At 43.1% G+C, this 15,482-nt stretch overlaps 1 protein-coding gene and 1 long non-coding RNA gene across 5 annotated transcripts in view; one reads left to right on the forward strand and one right to left on the reverse strand.

Annotated features, from left to right (window-relative positions):
* Positions 1-9,636: 9,636 nt before the first annotated feature.
* Positions 9,637-11,871, reverse strand: LOC146757000 (uncharacterized). Its single transcript, XR_014937000.1, has 2 exons — positions 11,566-11,871; positions 9,637-9,908 (listed from the first exon to the last, which is right to left on the reverse strand). It is a non-coding gene; the product is annotated as an uncharacterized LOC146757000 (long non-coding RNA).
* A 235-nt stretch (positions 11,872-12,106) lies between these two features.
* Positions 12,107-15,482, forward strand: part of LOC146757001 (uncharacterized) — a 5,435-nt gene continuing 2,059 nt past the window's right edge. Inside the window, exons 1-6 of one of the 4 annotated variants that reach the window (XM_085523352.1) lie at positions 12,107-12,340; positions 12,522-12,564; positions 13,871-13,955; positions 14,049-14,327; positions 15,102-15,184; positions 15,277-15,348. In XM_085523352.1, the coding sequence (XP_085379478.1) occupies positions 13,917-13,955; positions 14,049-14,327; positions 15,102-15,184; positions 15,277-15,348 (473 nt within the window). In that variant the 5' untranslated portion in view covers positions 12,107-12,340; positions 12,522-12,564; positions 13,871-13,916. The other 3 variants (XM_085523350.1, XM_085523349.1, XM_085523351.1) reach the window with 3 other exon arrangements.

Genomic DNA, 15,482 nt, shown 5'->3' on the forward strand with positions numbered 1-15,482 from the left:
TCTGGATTTGAGGGATGTCTCTTCTGCCTGGTTTGGCCAAAGGAAGCCTAAGGTTATTTGTCTTTGAATAGGAAAGCCCTGATATGGGGGGAAGAGTCTCAGTTAACCTGGACAGTGTTACCCAGGGTTGTGAGAACAGCTGAATGATGGTCAACTCATGAGCCTGAGATCTGGGATCCTCCATCCTAGGGTGGAACTTTACTGCAGCACGTGGCTGCCACAGCAACAAAAGGACTGTGTACAATAGACTGAGAGTTTGCTGAGTTTCTTGGTTTACAGAAAGCACAAATAACTCAACAGCAAGTGACATATTTGGGATATGAGATTACAGCTGGACTTTGAACCTTAAGGACTGCCAGGAAAAAAGTCATCTGCCAAACCCCTGAGCTGCAAATTGCCAAGGAAGTGAGTAAGGGATGGCCAGGGTGCCTGAGGGCGGTGGCTGCGCTGGTACTTGTGGGAATACAAGAAAAGCTGTTCAGAGCAGCAGCTGTGGAGCAAGATAAACAGCATGAGAACCAAGGACACCTCTGCAAGGAGAAGAAGGGTCTCAGAGCTCTGATTGGATACGTGCCTGCATGGACAGTTGAAAAGGGTTCTGTAGAATGCTTTGTTGACATGTAAAGGTGTTTGGGAAAGTTGTAAGGGCGGACGGGAAAGTTAGAAAATAACAACTTGTGAAGGTCTATAAGGGATGTGAGAACTTGTAATAAACGATTTGGATCGTTCACATCTGAGTCCGTGCCTCAAACGCTGCAAATGTGGTGGTGATAGGTTGATGGTTGGACTTGTTCTTAGAGGTATTTCCAACCGTAATGATTTTTTTATTCTATGAGGGTTAAGGACTCCAGGACAGTATCAGTGAATACTTCATTCATGGCTTGAAAGCTGAAGCTTGAAGCTGCTGAGGTTGAATGAGGAAGAGTATGTCCTTTGATCTGAAAAATAGATTGAAAACTGATCTTGAACAGACTTTCTCAACAGGATACTCTTTGGTTGGGACAAATACAGAGGAGTGTATTTGTGATTTTTCTTGCGCAGGGTCAGTGATCACTGTCTGCACAACAGTTTTAGGAAACAAGAAAAGAGAAACAAAAAAAACTGCACGGGACCTAAGTAAAATGAATTCTTAATGACTGACTGTGCTAGTGAAACATATTGAGTAGCTTGAAGCTTAAGACAAAGGAGTTAATTGCTTTGTTGTATGTGACTATATGAAGGGTTGCTGTAAAGAAGAATAGTAAACTTGTTATATGGCAAACAGGCTATGAACTAATGGTTGTATCAGTTAGGAAGATTCGTGTTAGTTACTGCCTTTGAGTAGTAAAGCTTGTAGAGCTTGGGAAGAATAGGTTGGAAAAGCTACAGAATTTTCATCAGTAACAGCTTAGACATATATTGGGGTTAGTCTAGTTATGGATTTTATTGCTGTAAGACATGAGGGATGGGCAAAATGACTTGTTCCTAGTCCCTCCCAGTGCTGTTATTCTGTGCTGTTTGTGTGTTTTCAGAAATCTATGTATTACTTACTATTGTGCCTTTGTTCTTTAGTTGTCATTAGTTGTGGCAGGGGTGACAGCCCTTTCTTCACTCTGTTTCCTTACTGTAGAATTAGGAAATTTACAAAGAGGAAAAACGTGAATAGTCAGGAATATTTTGGAAAGTGTTTCCACTGTTAAACACTTCAGAATTTCTCAGAAATTCTGCTTCCCAGCTGTAAAGAAAAGGCTTGTGCATAATTTCAAAGGGTTGAGAATACTTAATCCTGAAATTGTTTATTGGTTTTTTACTCTGTTTTGGCCTTGTACTTTGTCTCCAGTAGTATGTAGTTGGCACTCAGAAGTAATTTGATTCAGCTTGTCCTTCTGCACTGTTTGCTTTCTGTTCCGTTGTGCTGCTTTGCCTGTGGAGTCCTCTAGTCTGAGATCTGTTGTCTCACCTTGCCTGAATTCTGCCTCAACTGAATAGACATAGATTCAAAACCTGTGTTGCATTATTTTCTGGTTTCAGAAGTGTCCAGTCTTTTACTAGATAGACTTTCCTGGTTTTGAGTAACTTGCAAAACTGATAGTATTCCTGCCTGCTTCCCAAGAGTCTCTGTTTTTCAGACAAGGTTATGTTAACAAATCCATGAAACCCCAATAGAAATTCTGGACTCTTTGCTGTGTGTCTACTTGCATCTTCTGCTTTCTGCCCTTGTCTTTGTGATGTCTTCGTTTTGCACATCCTCTTTATTTGTCTTACTTGAGTAAATGAATCCATCTGTCACAATCTTCTCACCTGGATGTCTGAAAGTTCTCTTCCCGGCAGGGGATTTATTTCACTGTTTACCTCTTAACTTTTGTCCTTCCATTTCCTTCTCTGTTCCTTTGGTTTTATTTGCTGCAACGCTTCCTCCTCTTTATTTTCAGGAGTACTTCTAATCTCTTAACATGAACTGTGTGTTCCTGTACTTCAGGTTCTCTTCAAAGATTTTTTCCATATCTCTTCTTTGATTTTGATTAATGTTAACTGTTGAGATTTTTCTGGATGTATTCCCAAGACTCAGTCTGAGGTTTAAAATCCATCCAGTAGTACTACTGAATTCAAGTCTGCAATTCAGAATTGCATCGTTTGTAGAGCAGGGCCTTTTTAGAATTGAATTCAGTGGGATGTGAACAGAAGACTCAGGACAGCAGGGTCTGTTTTAGTTGGATAAGGCTTTTGGTTAACTCTTCTCATTCCTGTAGATATGGATTTATCTTGTTTCATCTACATGCAAAACTTTGTAGTGTAATCAGTTACATAAAAATACATTCTCTTCTCTTCCTGTGTTTCTAGTTCTGTCTTAGTAATTTTCTTGAAATGTGTTAGCACAGTCCTGCTTCATGTAGTTCCTGTCCTTGTTTTTCTGTTCCTCCTGCTTTCCCTAGTCCTGTTCTGATAACCTCAGAAGTACTCTCTGTTCTTCTTAATTTCTTCATGCCTAAATAGAATTGTCTCCTCAACACCAAATCTGAAATGTTTTTGTGTTATCTTAGCAGCCCAAAAGTAAATACCAGGTTAGTTTTTATGAGAATTTCCTTTTCAGCGTCAGAATCTGAGCTTGGTTTACCAGAAGAGCTCAGGAAAACTAATGTTTATTAAAAATCAGGGTATTCTGTAACTCCACCATGTTCGGCATAGTGCAGTTTAGGTTCAATGGAATACAGTATTCTCCTGAAGCTTTGAGATGTTTGTCTTTTTGATTAATGGAAATGGTGGAAAGCATTGTACTTGAATTGCAGGTGTTGTGCTTCTTCCAATGATTATGAAAATCAGCTGTATTGTCTGGTGCCTTGGGAAAAATACAGCAGGAATTGAAAAGTCCTGCCAGGTTTCATGCTTTTGTTTTGCATGTGGTAGTATTGAGCTATTAAGAAAGACTTCAAATGTTGTGCGGTACAGCTCGTATTTCCTATCTGCTTAAAGGGAGAAGCAAAGTCTTTGATACTGCTACAGCTGTTGGATGTGAAGCTTTAATTAAAAAGTTCTTTGCTTTGTTTGGTAGCAATAGCTAAATATCCTGTTGAAGGAAATGTAACTTTTTTTAATCAGGGGTGATTAAATTCTTATGATCACGTTAGCAGATGTTTTGGGACAGATCTTAAACGAAAGTTTTAACAGTCATATCTGTTTCCATTGCTTACATGTCCATTACCAGTAGTTGTGGGTCTGTTTAACATGTTTTTCTTTGCTCCGTGTAATTATTATTTTTTCAACAAAATAACAGTACTTTGTGCTTTTACTGTGCATTCTGCTATTATCTTATTGTAAAACATGGGACCCCATTGTGATGCATCTATGAGGGCTGCTCTGAAAGTAATGCCTCCTATTTTATTATGTCAGCCCATGACATCAGAGGCAGATGTTAGTGGGATGGCAGTAGAGGTTGAACCTCCCCGCCAGTATTCCATTACATTTTATTACTGTGCAATGAAAGCTTTGCTTCTATCATAAGCATGTATCCTTCTCAGTGTCTAGCTTCAGCAGTAGAGGTTTTCACAGAGCTCTGAGAGCAGAGCTACACTTTAAAACTGGTGAGTCTGCCCCATGGGTTGGAAGTGATAAGCTTGGCTTTTGTTTGTAACTTTGAGACAGCTGCTCAAGTGTGGGGTTATTCTCATGTGTGCATTAACAGATAGCTTATTACCTGCTGGTGAAGATTAGTTAAGCATCCATAAATGTTGACGGTTTTTGTCATCACCAGGCATAATGTTAGGATTTAAATGCATTCCCAAAGTGGAAAATGCTCATGAAGATTTCTGTTTGATTGTTTTCAGAGTTGTGGGTTATACTGCTTTCTTTTAATGGGCTTGCTATGACAAATATAAAGCCTGTTCTTTTCAGCCTTTAGTTTACTAGCTATTAACAACAGAATATTTACAGTGAAAAAGATCTAAGGGGATAAACACATTATATTTTAGCACCTCAACATTTGCAAAAAATAAATGGACAAAACCACCTCCCTTCCCACTACAGCACTTATCTGGCAGAACTGGTTGGATTGCTTCTGTTATCTTAGCTCTTGGGGCTGTTGTTTTGCCACTCATAGAACTGCTTCCCATGAGTTTATGTTGTGTTTGCACTGGAGGGGTTGAGAAGCAGCTGAAACTGTCAGCTTCATTCTTGTCCTGCATCCCACTGAATGTGAGCTGTGTATGAACTCAATAAGCAAATACGATTTTTGGTATTGCATTAAGTATATTCCTGTGCTGTGCTCTGGTGGTATGTAACTGTTCAGGCTTTGACATTATTAATGGAAGCATGCCTGACTTCAGCATGTGCAAGGCTTAATCATGAGCATCTAACCCATCTTTTAACAATGAGGCAGAGTTCAAGTAGATTTGCAGGTGATCAGTTGTGCCAGACAAAACTGAATTCCTTCTTTGATAGAACGACCAATTCCTTTTTTCCTCCAGACAAAGAGAAGAGATCTAGTCCCATACGTCATACTTCACTTGTGCTCTTGAGGCTGTGCCAGACAGTAAACAGCTAATTCATGTAAAAGAGATGATCGTTGCGAGAGTTGGTGTTTACTGAAGGAAACAACTGCTTGTGGTTCTTTTTTTTATTTAGGGCAACCACCTCAAAAGCCATAAGCAACAACAAAAATTCCTGCAGGAGTGATTGGAACGAGAAATGTTGGCAATAAGGGGATTTTCCAAGGGCTCAAATTGAGGGCTAGTCTTGCACTGTTTGCAGTAATGACCTTGGCACCAAAAACTCATTGGGATTTTCTTATGAGAATTTGTGGTGTGTTGTCAGTAGGTGACAACTGAGGAAATGCATGTGCAGCAGAACACATGCGTTTGGGACATGGTACAGATACAGAAAAACCAGTGAGACTGGGCATGTCAAGGCCAATAACAACCCTCCTGGGAGACAGTAGAAATCCTTACTGTTGCAGCATGGATAACTGGAGAGAAGTGAACAGGAGAGTGGAAGATGTATAGGGAAAGATATTCTGTGGAGAATAAGCTGCAATTAAGGCATTGTACAATGTTCTTCCAGCTGGAATATTACTTGCAGTTCTGGCTACTGTATTCAAGAAACATTGATTGAAGCTGCTTGGAATTCAATGAAGGGAATATTATGGGAATAAAGAGCCTGTTATGAAAGGACAGTAGAGAAGTTTTTCAGTCTGTGGATAAGAACTAATGGCTGGATAAAATAAATGTAAATGAATGGAAAAGCTCTTGCCTCTTAAGGTGGGATCCTGGAAGAGCCTCTGTGGTCATTTGTCCAGTGTGTTTTCCCCCAACTCTTTCTGTACAGGGAGTGATATTGTTTAAACCTACCTTTATAAATGAATCAGTTGGGTATCTTACATGAGTTATTGCCTTTGTTTATAAACAGTATTGGACAGTATTGATTTATGTAATTGGAAATGAAAAATCATCGTTATGAAGATTTTGTTTGGGACCTGAGCAAGGTCAGTTGAGCTCCCAACACGCTGTGGAAGAAAACTTGTTTTTATTCTTGTGAATTATTTTTTTAATCTCTAATGTCGTTCTGGGAACACTGTTACATCCCTAAAAGGCAGCAGCATATTTAAATTATCCCAGTAATGAATAATAATATACAGTAAGGAATAATAATAGTTTCATTATAAGTGTTAAAATTTTCACTGATAGTTTAAAAAAAGGAAATGCTATTTGTCAGATGTCAAAAACAGGATAATTTACCAAATGCAGAAATTTAGGATTTAGTGAAATTAATTCAGGTGTAAGAATATTGGTGGCCTGTATTTGACTCCTGCATAGTTTGCAAGGTTCTTGCACATAAAACCTAGTTTTGTGGTATTTTTGCTTCTAATTCTACCCTCTTGTTAGCAATTTGTGGGTCAGGCTGGGTCACATCACACTTCATTTCAGTTTTCAGTTTCTTCTTACTTCATCTACTTTTATTCCTCCATCATACAGGTAGTTAGGGCAGTCGATATATGAATCATTGTGGAGATGACTGTTCCTGTAACATTTGAAAGAAAAAATTGTTTTTTGATCAAGCGTTCCCAGTAAAAGATAAATAATTCTATGTGAACCAAAAAACTCTGAGTAACTAGTGAAATAAGTTGACCTTTTTCTTTCCAGTTTTGCAGGTAGGAAGACAAACCTGATGAGCTGAATGAGTTTTCTGTTTAGCTGCTGTGTCTGAAATAAAACTAGTTCATAGACTGCATGCAATTTCAGTTATTCATTGGTGGGGTATTTCTTGTTTTGCTTGTAGTTGCCTTGTGGTCACCGGTGTGAAGAGATTTGCCATTCAGGTGATTGTCCTCTGAACTGCAGCCAGAAGGTTAAACTCAAGTGTCCTTGTAAGCGACTGAAAAAGGTAAGTTTTGAAGTTGCAGTTCTGAGAGTGACACATTTTCTTTGTATGTTCCTAGGCTTGTGTACATGGATTGTCTCTGGTCAAGACTGGAATAGAATCAGTTACTTGAGCAGAGCAGCAACAGCAGCTGAAAGTCTGGGTGGAACAATCAAAATATTCACTAAGGAACATAAAATTCATTGTAGAAAATGTTAGCTCCCAGATTTGCAATACCTTTCTCTTCAAGCACACTTCAATTTTTGTAGTTCCATTAGGAAAATAATCAGATGATCTGGAGTGATTTAAGAAGTCAAAGCACATTTTCCTCATTAGGAACTGAGAAGTTTATGATTACATAGATTGGAACAGTCACAGATGTTTTGAATTCCTAATTGATGGTTGTCTGAGGCCCTTAAAGCAAACAGAGGCATCAGCATCCTTAGCTTTCAGCAGAGATAAAGGACAAAGCTTATAGCTATCAAGTATGATGAGGGGAAAACCAGAGGCTGCTGTGACCTCTTGACAAGTGTTAACTTAATGAAAAATTCACTATCTGGCTTGAACAAAGCATGCTTAAATTATTTTCAAGACCCGGTTAACTTCTGAGCTTTCCACACAGATGCAGTTTCCCCAGAGTTCTTAGCTTCTCCAAGAAATGTCTTCAGAAATCTCAGATCTTGCAGGGCGCATGTTCAAGAGAAAGGATGGTAATGCCCAGAGTACGTGCTTCAAATTGAGCAGTCTCTGCTTATAAATAACTAGCTTTTCTTTATTTGTAAGTTGAAATGTTGACTTCTGCTGAGGATAAATTATTTTGTTGTGACTAAGTGCTCTTACTAATTTCAGTTTTTCTTACTCTACTGTGTTCAGTAAAATCAATAATATCATTGGTTGCGTGTATACTTCTGCTTCTTGTTCCTTAAGATATAGGTTTACAGTTGGACTTGATGATCTTTGAGGTCTTGTTTCTTATGCCAGACTTAATTGAATAAGGAAGATGGGTATTTCCATGATAGCTCTCTTACATCTAGTTGTTGCTGTCCCTAATTTTCATACTGCTTTTGGAAAACTGAAATGTGTCATCATCTTCTGCTGAGTTCTGACGCTGTATAGCTATTTCAGACCAGTTCAGATTTTATTGTCCCAGAGTGCCGGGATGTCTTCAGTGATTATGTGGATGTCCAACTGAAGTGTGGTAGCAAGAAGCAATGAAATTAATGTTTAGGATGCTCACTTTTCACTTTTACAGTGGCCTGAAATGGAACATTCCAGATCTGCTATTCTGAAAGTTTTATGGTCCTTAAATATGATGACGGTTACTTTTTTTCCCCCCCTCAATCTTGTAAATTTGATTTTAATAAGGTGGAAAGGTTGTTATGAGTTAATTATATAATTAATAAAAATTAATTCTTATATGATGACAGCCCACTTATTTAAATAGCCACAAAGTGATCCTTCTGATTCCTAGTGAAATGGTGTCTCCCTTCAGAAAGAGAAGAAAACACTATCCCCACCTTAAATATCATCTCACTGTTTCCAGGTCAAGCCCCAAATCCATGCTCTCTTTTGTACAGAGAGCTACAGTGTAGAGGGTAAATGATGGTAGAACCAATAAGCCATTGATAATTGGACTGTGTATTAGTTGCAGCTAATCTGACTGCAGAAATATGACTCGTTTCTGTAGTGTGAAAGATGATGTCTCTTAACGTTTGCTTTATGCATCTGCCCTTGTCTGAGATCGTAATTAGGGTATCTTTGATTCCAGAAGGTCCTTATGCATATTTGCTTGGAGCTGCATACTTACAGCAGATAGTGTACTTCTTTCTTAGCTTGGATTGGATAGTGTACCTGTATATTTAGTCTTCTGTGCCTGCAGCCTGCGATCTTGAAGATAAGGAGAAACAGAATTGAGTACCTAATATTTGCAGTTGAATTCTCCTCTACCAGTCTTCTGTCTGTGTATACTACTGGTGAAGTTGGGAGTTGACAGGACACGTATTCCAAGCTGCTCTGTAAATATGCCTCATCTGAACCATCACAATTAATATCAAATGTAGGAGCTCATAATTTGAGTGCAAAACAGGAGGATTTTTTCTTCCTTTTCTGGTGTTGAAGTTAACTGTTGCATCATGAGGCTATGCATGTAAACATGCAAGGTCGTATAAACCACTTGAATTTGTAACCCACAACTTGTAGTGGACCATATTCTTAACCATCTAGGCAGGTGGTTTATCTCAGCATGCTGGAATTGCTCTGAAGAAGTTAGTTTTTGGATTTTGCTGTATGCTATGAAAATTGTTCTGCATATTGTCAGAAAGCATGAAAACCAGAATAGCTTCTGGCTATGTTACTGTGCTTTCCTGACAAAATTCTTCATAGGCTAGTGGTATAGATTATAAGATTATAACTTTCTCTCTGTGCTGGTATTCTGTTTTGGTTTTGTTGGTGGTTTTTTTTTGGTTTTTTTTTTTTTCTGTTGTTGTTGTTTGTTTCTTTGTTTGTTTGTTTTGGCCTTCAATGTAAGGGGGAGGAAGGAGAAGGAAGTAGGGGAGATCTTCCCATGACCAGACCTTGCCCTGTAGTTTCAGCCAGTTTAGAGAATTGATACGAAGTTTCAGAAGAGTTACTTATTAGTTACTTTGCATGGTATCTTTTGTAACAGTTCACAAGGTTATATTGCTTTGTCTTAAATAAATAAGTGAAAAAAAAAAAGACAAGAAAAATTAAACTGAACCATTTGATTTATCCTTGTTTCAGTTTAGCTTATCAGAAAGAAGGAAAATAGAAAAGGATGCTTGAATACAGTTACAGTTTCAAATAATATTTATTTATTAGCTTCATTCTGTAAATATACCGAATAAAATTGTTTTACAATTTTCCCAACAAAATGAACTTTATAATTAAATTTTTATATAGGGAAATGAATTACAAACAATTCAATTTATACTTAACAGGAAGTACAGTGCAGCAAGATACAAGAAGGCCAAGTTTCACTGGAGTGTGATGTGTTATGCAAGGAAATGAAACGGAAGGCGTCTGAGGTGGTGTATCCATTTTAGTTATGTTGTCTTCATTGCCTTGAGAAAAGTTGGAAAAAACAGGCAGATCGTTATTTTTTCAAGACAGTAATAGCAAGAAATGCAGTGCAACTCAGCGTACAGTTTAATTGCACATTTAATTTTTGGACTATTGAATCTGGCTTATTGCTGAGAATTGCACTACTTGTAGATAGTGTCAACTCACTTGATGAAACACTGTGTTAAGGTAATGCTCTATTACCTCTTTATTTTTAATGTACATTGGAACTGGAGATTTCCTCTTCAGCCAAGAAGTGCTAATCAATGATAATAAAATCATTACTGCTAGTGAGAGCTATAGAAGCACTTCATTTAGGCCTTACTTTTACTTTGAAGGTTAGCAAAGTGTTATCTTGTGTGTTCCTGTCACACAGTATTAGGTGACTGCCACAATTATAGAGAGCTTTCAGCAACTGCATGTGCTTTTCAGCCCATTGTAAACATGGATGCTCTCCAATAATTTTGTTTGAAGTAAAGAAACTGCTGCATAATCTCACCTAAAGAGACAGTATCCACATTGTTTTTCTAGGCCTTTTATGGAAACATGAGGAAGTGGTGCATGAACTGGTTAAGTTTCTGGCATTTAATTTGCTGTCTTGAATGCTATGTAACAGTTCTGTAGAGTGATCAGTTGTAGTTCCAGGTTTTATTTTTCATAAAACTTTCTGATGGTGAAGCAAATGTAATTGCATTGACAGTTTCCATTACGACAAGAGCAGTCGAACAATATGAGTATGCATTATCCAATATGTCATTTGGTACAAAAGTGGAGATTTCCTTTTGCTCTAGCAGTCAGGGCATATTTAATTACTTGGAATGAAGTGTGTGAGTGTAAATTACATACATATATAAGGATTTACCCATCAGTGTACAGTGTGCTGAATTGAGGATTGAGTTACTGAAAGCTTAGAGAGTGACTTTATTAAGGAATTTTCCCTGGTATTAATGAATATATATATTTTCCCCAGGTTTTATATTTGTCATTTGAATTTTCCAGTTAGTCAGAAGTTTAGTTTTATAACATGGTAGCGTCTCTTATGTTCCATGTTTTTCAAACATAAATTGATAGAGGTTTTTCACAGAATGTTTTAGAATCTGAGTAAGCTCACAGCTCACTTGGTGAAGGTTTTGCTCGCTTTTCTGAGAACTGTTCTATAAATTATGGCTCTGTAAGATAATAGTTTTACCTGCTTTTACAACAGTTACTTATCACTTTGTATGTCTGGACAGATAAAAGAGGCAGAAGCCAAAGCTGTTATTGAAGAGGAGAAACGAAGACAACAGGTATCAAACTTAATTCTTCTTCCCCCCCAACCTCGTTGTGTTAATAAATCACTTGACACACGTGCAGCCCAATCTGTATACTTTGTATAGTGTTTCTCCCATTTACTGCTTTCAGCTGTTATGTTGTCTTTAGGTATGTGCCATGGGTGATCTACAGTGGTTAAAAGCAAGTATATTTTCTCTTAACAGTTCTCACATCTGTGGGCAAAATGGTAATCATTTGATGTCGCATTAGAATAACTGTATAATGTATACATATATTTAAATACAAAATACTTCTGATTTTTATCCATCATTTTATAATTCCTTAAATTCACAGAATTACTAAGTAGCCTCTGTAAGGTTGAATTACTGAGTGAAACTTCTTACTTACTCCCCTTCGTGAGAGTGAAGAAACCTAAACTGGTCTCTGTCCTTCAAGGTCTGGTGGGAGTGGGGAATTTTTTTGTAATTGCTGGCTCTGGTGAATGTGTGTTGTCAGCACTGTAATCCAAGAAGCTTCTGTGCCAGCTGCCTGGAAATACTATCACTAATCTTGTTTCAGAAATTAACCGTAAGCTTGGTTGCTGGTGACAGCTAACTCAGGTTTATCATCTGGGCGCTGCAGCCTCAATGCACTCCTTCCAACAGGCTTGTATGCCTGTGACAGAGCACAGACCCCCCCGGTTGTACACCCCCCATCGGACCCCCCCCCACATTAGATCCCCCCCATTGTATCCCCCCCCCATTGAATCCCCCCGCCCTCCATTGGATCCCCCCGTTGTACCCCCCCCTCCCCCACTGAACCCCCCCCCATCGGACCCCCACCCCATTAGATCCCCCCCATTGGACCCCCCCCGGTCTATCCCCCCCCTATTGGACCCCGCCGTTCGATCCCCCCCCATCGGACCCCCCCGGTCCCGGTCCGTCCCCACTCACCGCTTCCTCCTACGGGGCTGCCAACACCTCCGCACTTTACGGCGACGCTGTCGCAAAAGCGCCGCACCCCGCTGCGCTTTACGGCGCGCCGCGAACTGCAACTCCCAGTGTCCCCCGCGCTGCGCCGTGTTACGTCTCTCCGGGGACTGCAACTCCCAGCGTCCCCCGCGCGGCGCAGGCGCAGAGCGCGCGGTGTGAAAAAGGCGGGAAGGCGTCGGGCGGGAGCTGAGGTGAAGCAAAATGGCGGCGGGGCCGGGAAGGGCCTTGGGGCGGGATGGGCGCCATTGGGCCTCGTTATAGCGGGATAACGGTGTTATTCTGGGACGTGGAGTGAGAGAGACCGGGTGGTCAGGGGGGATTTGAGGGGAAATAGTGAGGAAATAATGCTCAATGGGCGTGTGTTCCCCTCAGGTGAGCGGCGCCATGGGCAAAAGGAGGAGCAGCCAGGTGACAGGTAATGACTTAAAATGGCCTCAAAATGGCCAAAAAATGGCCTTAAAATGGTCTCAAAATGTCCTCCAATGGGCCTCCAAGCGGTCTCAAAATGGCCACCAAATGGCCTCCAAGCAGCCTCAAAATGGCCACCAAATGGTCACAAAATGGTTTCCAAAGGGCCTCAAAATGGCCACAAAATGGCGTCCAAGCAGCTGCTGTTCCTCTTGCAGGTGTTGACCACCATGATGGCCCCAATGTCAAAGTCAGGGCAGGACTGAGGGGAGACAACAAGGGGGGGGACGACTATAGTGGGGACAACAATATGGTGGACAGCAAGGGGGGGGACATCAATGGAGGGGACACAAATGGAGGGGACACTAATAGAGGGGACACCAATATGGGGGACAGCAATATGGTGGGCAGCAATATGGTGGACAGCAATATGGAGGACACTAATGGGGGGGACACTAATATGGGGGAGAGCAAGGGGGGGGACATCAATGGAGGGTACACTAATAGAGGGGACACCAATGAGGGGGGAAACAATGGAGGGGACACCAATATGGCGGACAGCAAGGGGGGGGACATGATTGGATGGGGCACCAATGGGGAGGACAACAGTAGAGGGGACACCAAGGGGGGGGACACCAATATGGCGGACACCAATATGGTGGACACCAATGGAGGGGACAAAAATGGAGGGGACAGGGACACCAAGGGGAGGGACAGCAAGGGAGGGGACACCAGTATGGTGGACACCAATATGGCAGACACTAATGGAGTGGATACCAAGGGGGAGGACATCAATAGAGGGGACACCAAGGGGGGGGATACTAATATGGGGGGCACCGAGGAAGAGGAAACCAATGGAGGGGGCAGCAATATGGGGAACACCAATGAGGGGGACATCAATGGAGGGGACATCAAGGAGAGGGACAGAAATGGGGGGGACACCAATAGAGGGGGCAGCAATGAGGGGTATGTAAGTGGAGGGGACACTAATATGGGGGACACCAAGGGGGGAGACAGCAATATGGGGGACAGCAATGGGGGAGACATAAATGGGGGGGACACCAATATGGAGGACATCAGTATGGGGGCCATGATTGGAGGCGACGCTCTGGACAATGGCGGAGGGATGGACTCAGTGCATGGAGATGGAACAGAGAGGTAATGGGGGGAAATGGGAGGGTGGGAGGCAGAGGGGGGGCTGGAGGTGGAAATGGGGGCAGAAATGGGGCTTGGGGGTAGGAATGGGGCCTGGGGCCAGCAATGGGTCCTGGTGCCCCCCAGCTGATGGGGTTTGGGGTCTGTTTGGTTCCCAGCCGCTCTGATAACAGAGGCGCAGCAGCCACCCCACAGCTCAGCGTGATGGAGGAGCTCAGCCCCACAGCGGCCCCATTGGCACAGGTAGGACAGGGCCTCTGCCCCCCCAGCGTCACCCCACAGCTCCCCATGGCTATGGGGCAGGGAGCACACAGGTTATGGGGGGGTTTGTTCCAGGATGGGATGGATGGCTGCGAGCAGCAGGAGGACCAGAACAGCCCTGATATGGGGGACCTACAGCCCCATAGCACCCCACAGCCCCATAGTGACACCGATGGGGGCTCAGAATGCATTGAGGCCACCAAAGAGCCATTGGAGGGGGAGTGGGCAGCCAAAGTGGAGCCCACTTGTGGGGCAGAGCATGAGGAGCGCTATGGGGCTGGCACTGTGGGGCTGCCCCACATCTCAGCACCGGAGCACAGTGGGGTGCCAGGGGGGGACACCGAGCTGCTGCAGGTAATGCCAGAGTACTATGAGAACCCATAGGGAACAGCCCCATAGCACTCCACTGCAACCCACATTGTCCCACTTCACCCCATAGAGCTCCAGTTCACCCCAGTTTACCCCCCATTCCACTCTAGATTGCCCCAATTTACCCCAGTTCACCCCAAATCACTCCAACTTACCCCAGTTAACCGCAGTTCTCCGCCATTCACCCCCAAATCACCCAAATTCATCCCAGTCCCCCCTCAGGTCACTCTCATATCCCCCAGTCCCCCTCAATTTGCCCCCATTCACCCCAAATCATCTCAGTTCCCCCCCAAGTCACCCTCAGATCCCCCCAGTTCACCCCATTTCATCCCAGTTCCCCCCAGTTCAGCCCTTGGTGCCCCAGTTCACCCCAGTTCCCCCCCATTCACCCCCAAATCATCCCAAGTCACACCAATTCCCCCCCAAGTCACTCTTAGATCCCCCCAATCCCCCCCAATTCACCCCAGTTCACCCCAGTCCCCCCCCAAGTCACCCTCAGTTCCCCCAATCCCCCCCAATTTGTCCCCATTCACCCCAGTTCATCCCAGTTCCCCCCCGTCACTCTCAGACCCCCCCAATCCCCCCAATTCTCCCCCGTTCACCCCAATTCACCCCACATCACCCCAGTCCCCCCCCAAGTCACTCTCATATCCCCCAATCCCCTCCCATTCACCCTCATTCACCCCAGTTCATCCCAGTTCCCCCCAGTTCATCCCCTGTTGCCCCAGTTGCCCCCATTTCACCCCATTTCCCCCCCAGCCCCCCACCCCCTCCCAGCCTGCAGCCCCTCTGTGCCCTGTGGACGCCGATGGGGACCCGGCCTCACCCAGCTGCATCCCCAGGTTGGACCCCCCTCCCCCCACCAGAACCCAGAGCTCATTTTGGGCTTAAAAAGCCCCGGATTGGTGCTATTTTCACCCCCTTTGACCCCCAGGAATGAGGTGGCACCACGTGAGGATGCGTCTGCGGTGCTGGGGGGGCTGATCCTCGAGCTGTCCAACCTCAAGTGAGTGCTGGGGGGGGGGTTAGGGTTAGGGTCCCATTGGCACTTATGGGGTCTCACTGTCCCCTGTGTGGTCTCACCGTCCCCTGTGGGATCTCACTATCCCCTATGGGCTCTCATTATCCCCTATGGGGTCT

Source organism: Coturnix japonica, chromosome 24, assembly GCF_054131305.1.
Source record: "Coturnix japonica strain WE chromosome 24, WE-NBRP24, whole genome shotgun sequence".
Classification (NCBI taxonomy): domain Eukaryota; kingdom Metazoa; phylum Chordata; class Aves; order Galliformes; family Phasianidae; genus Coturnix; species Coturnix japonica.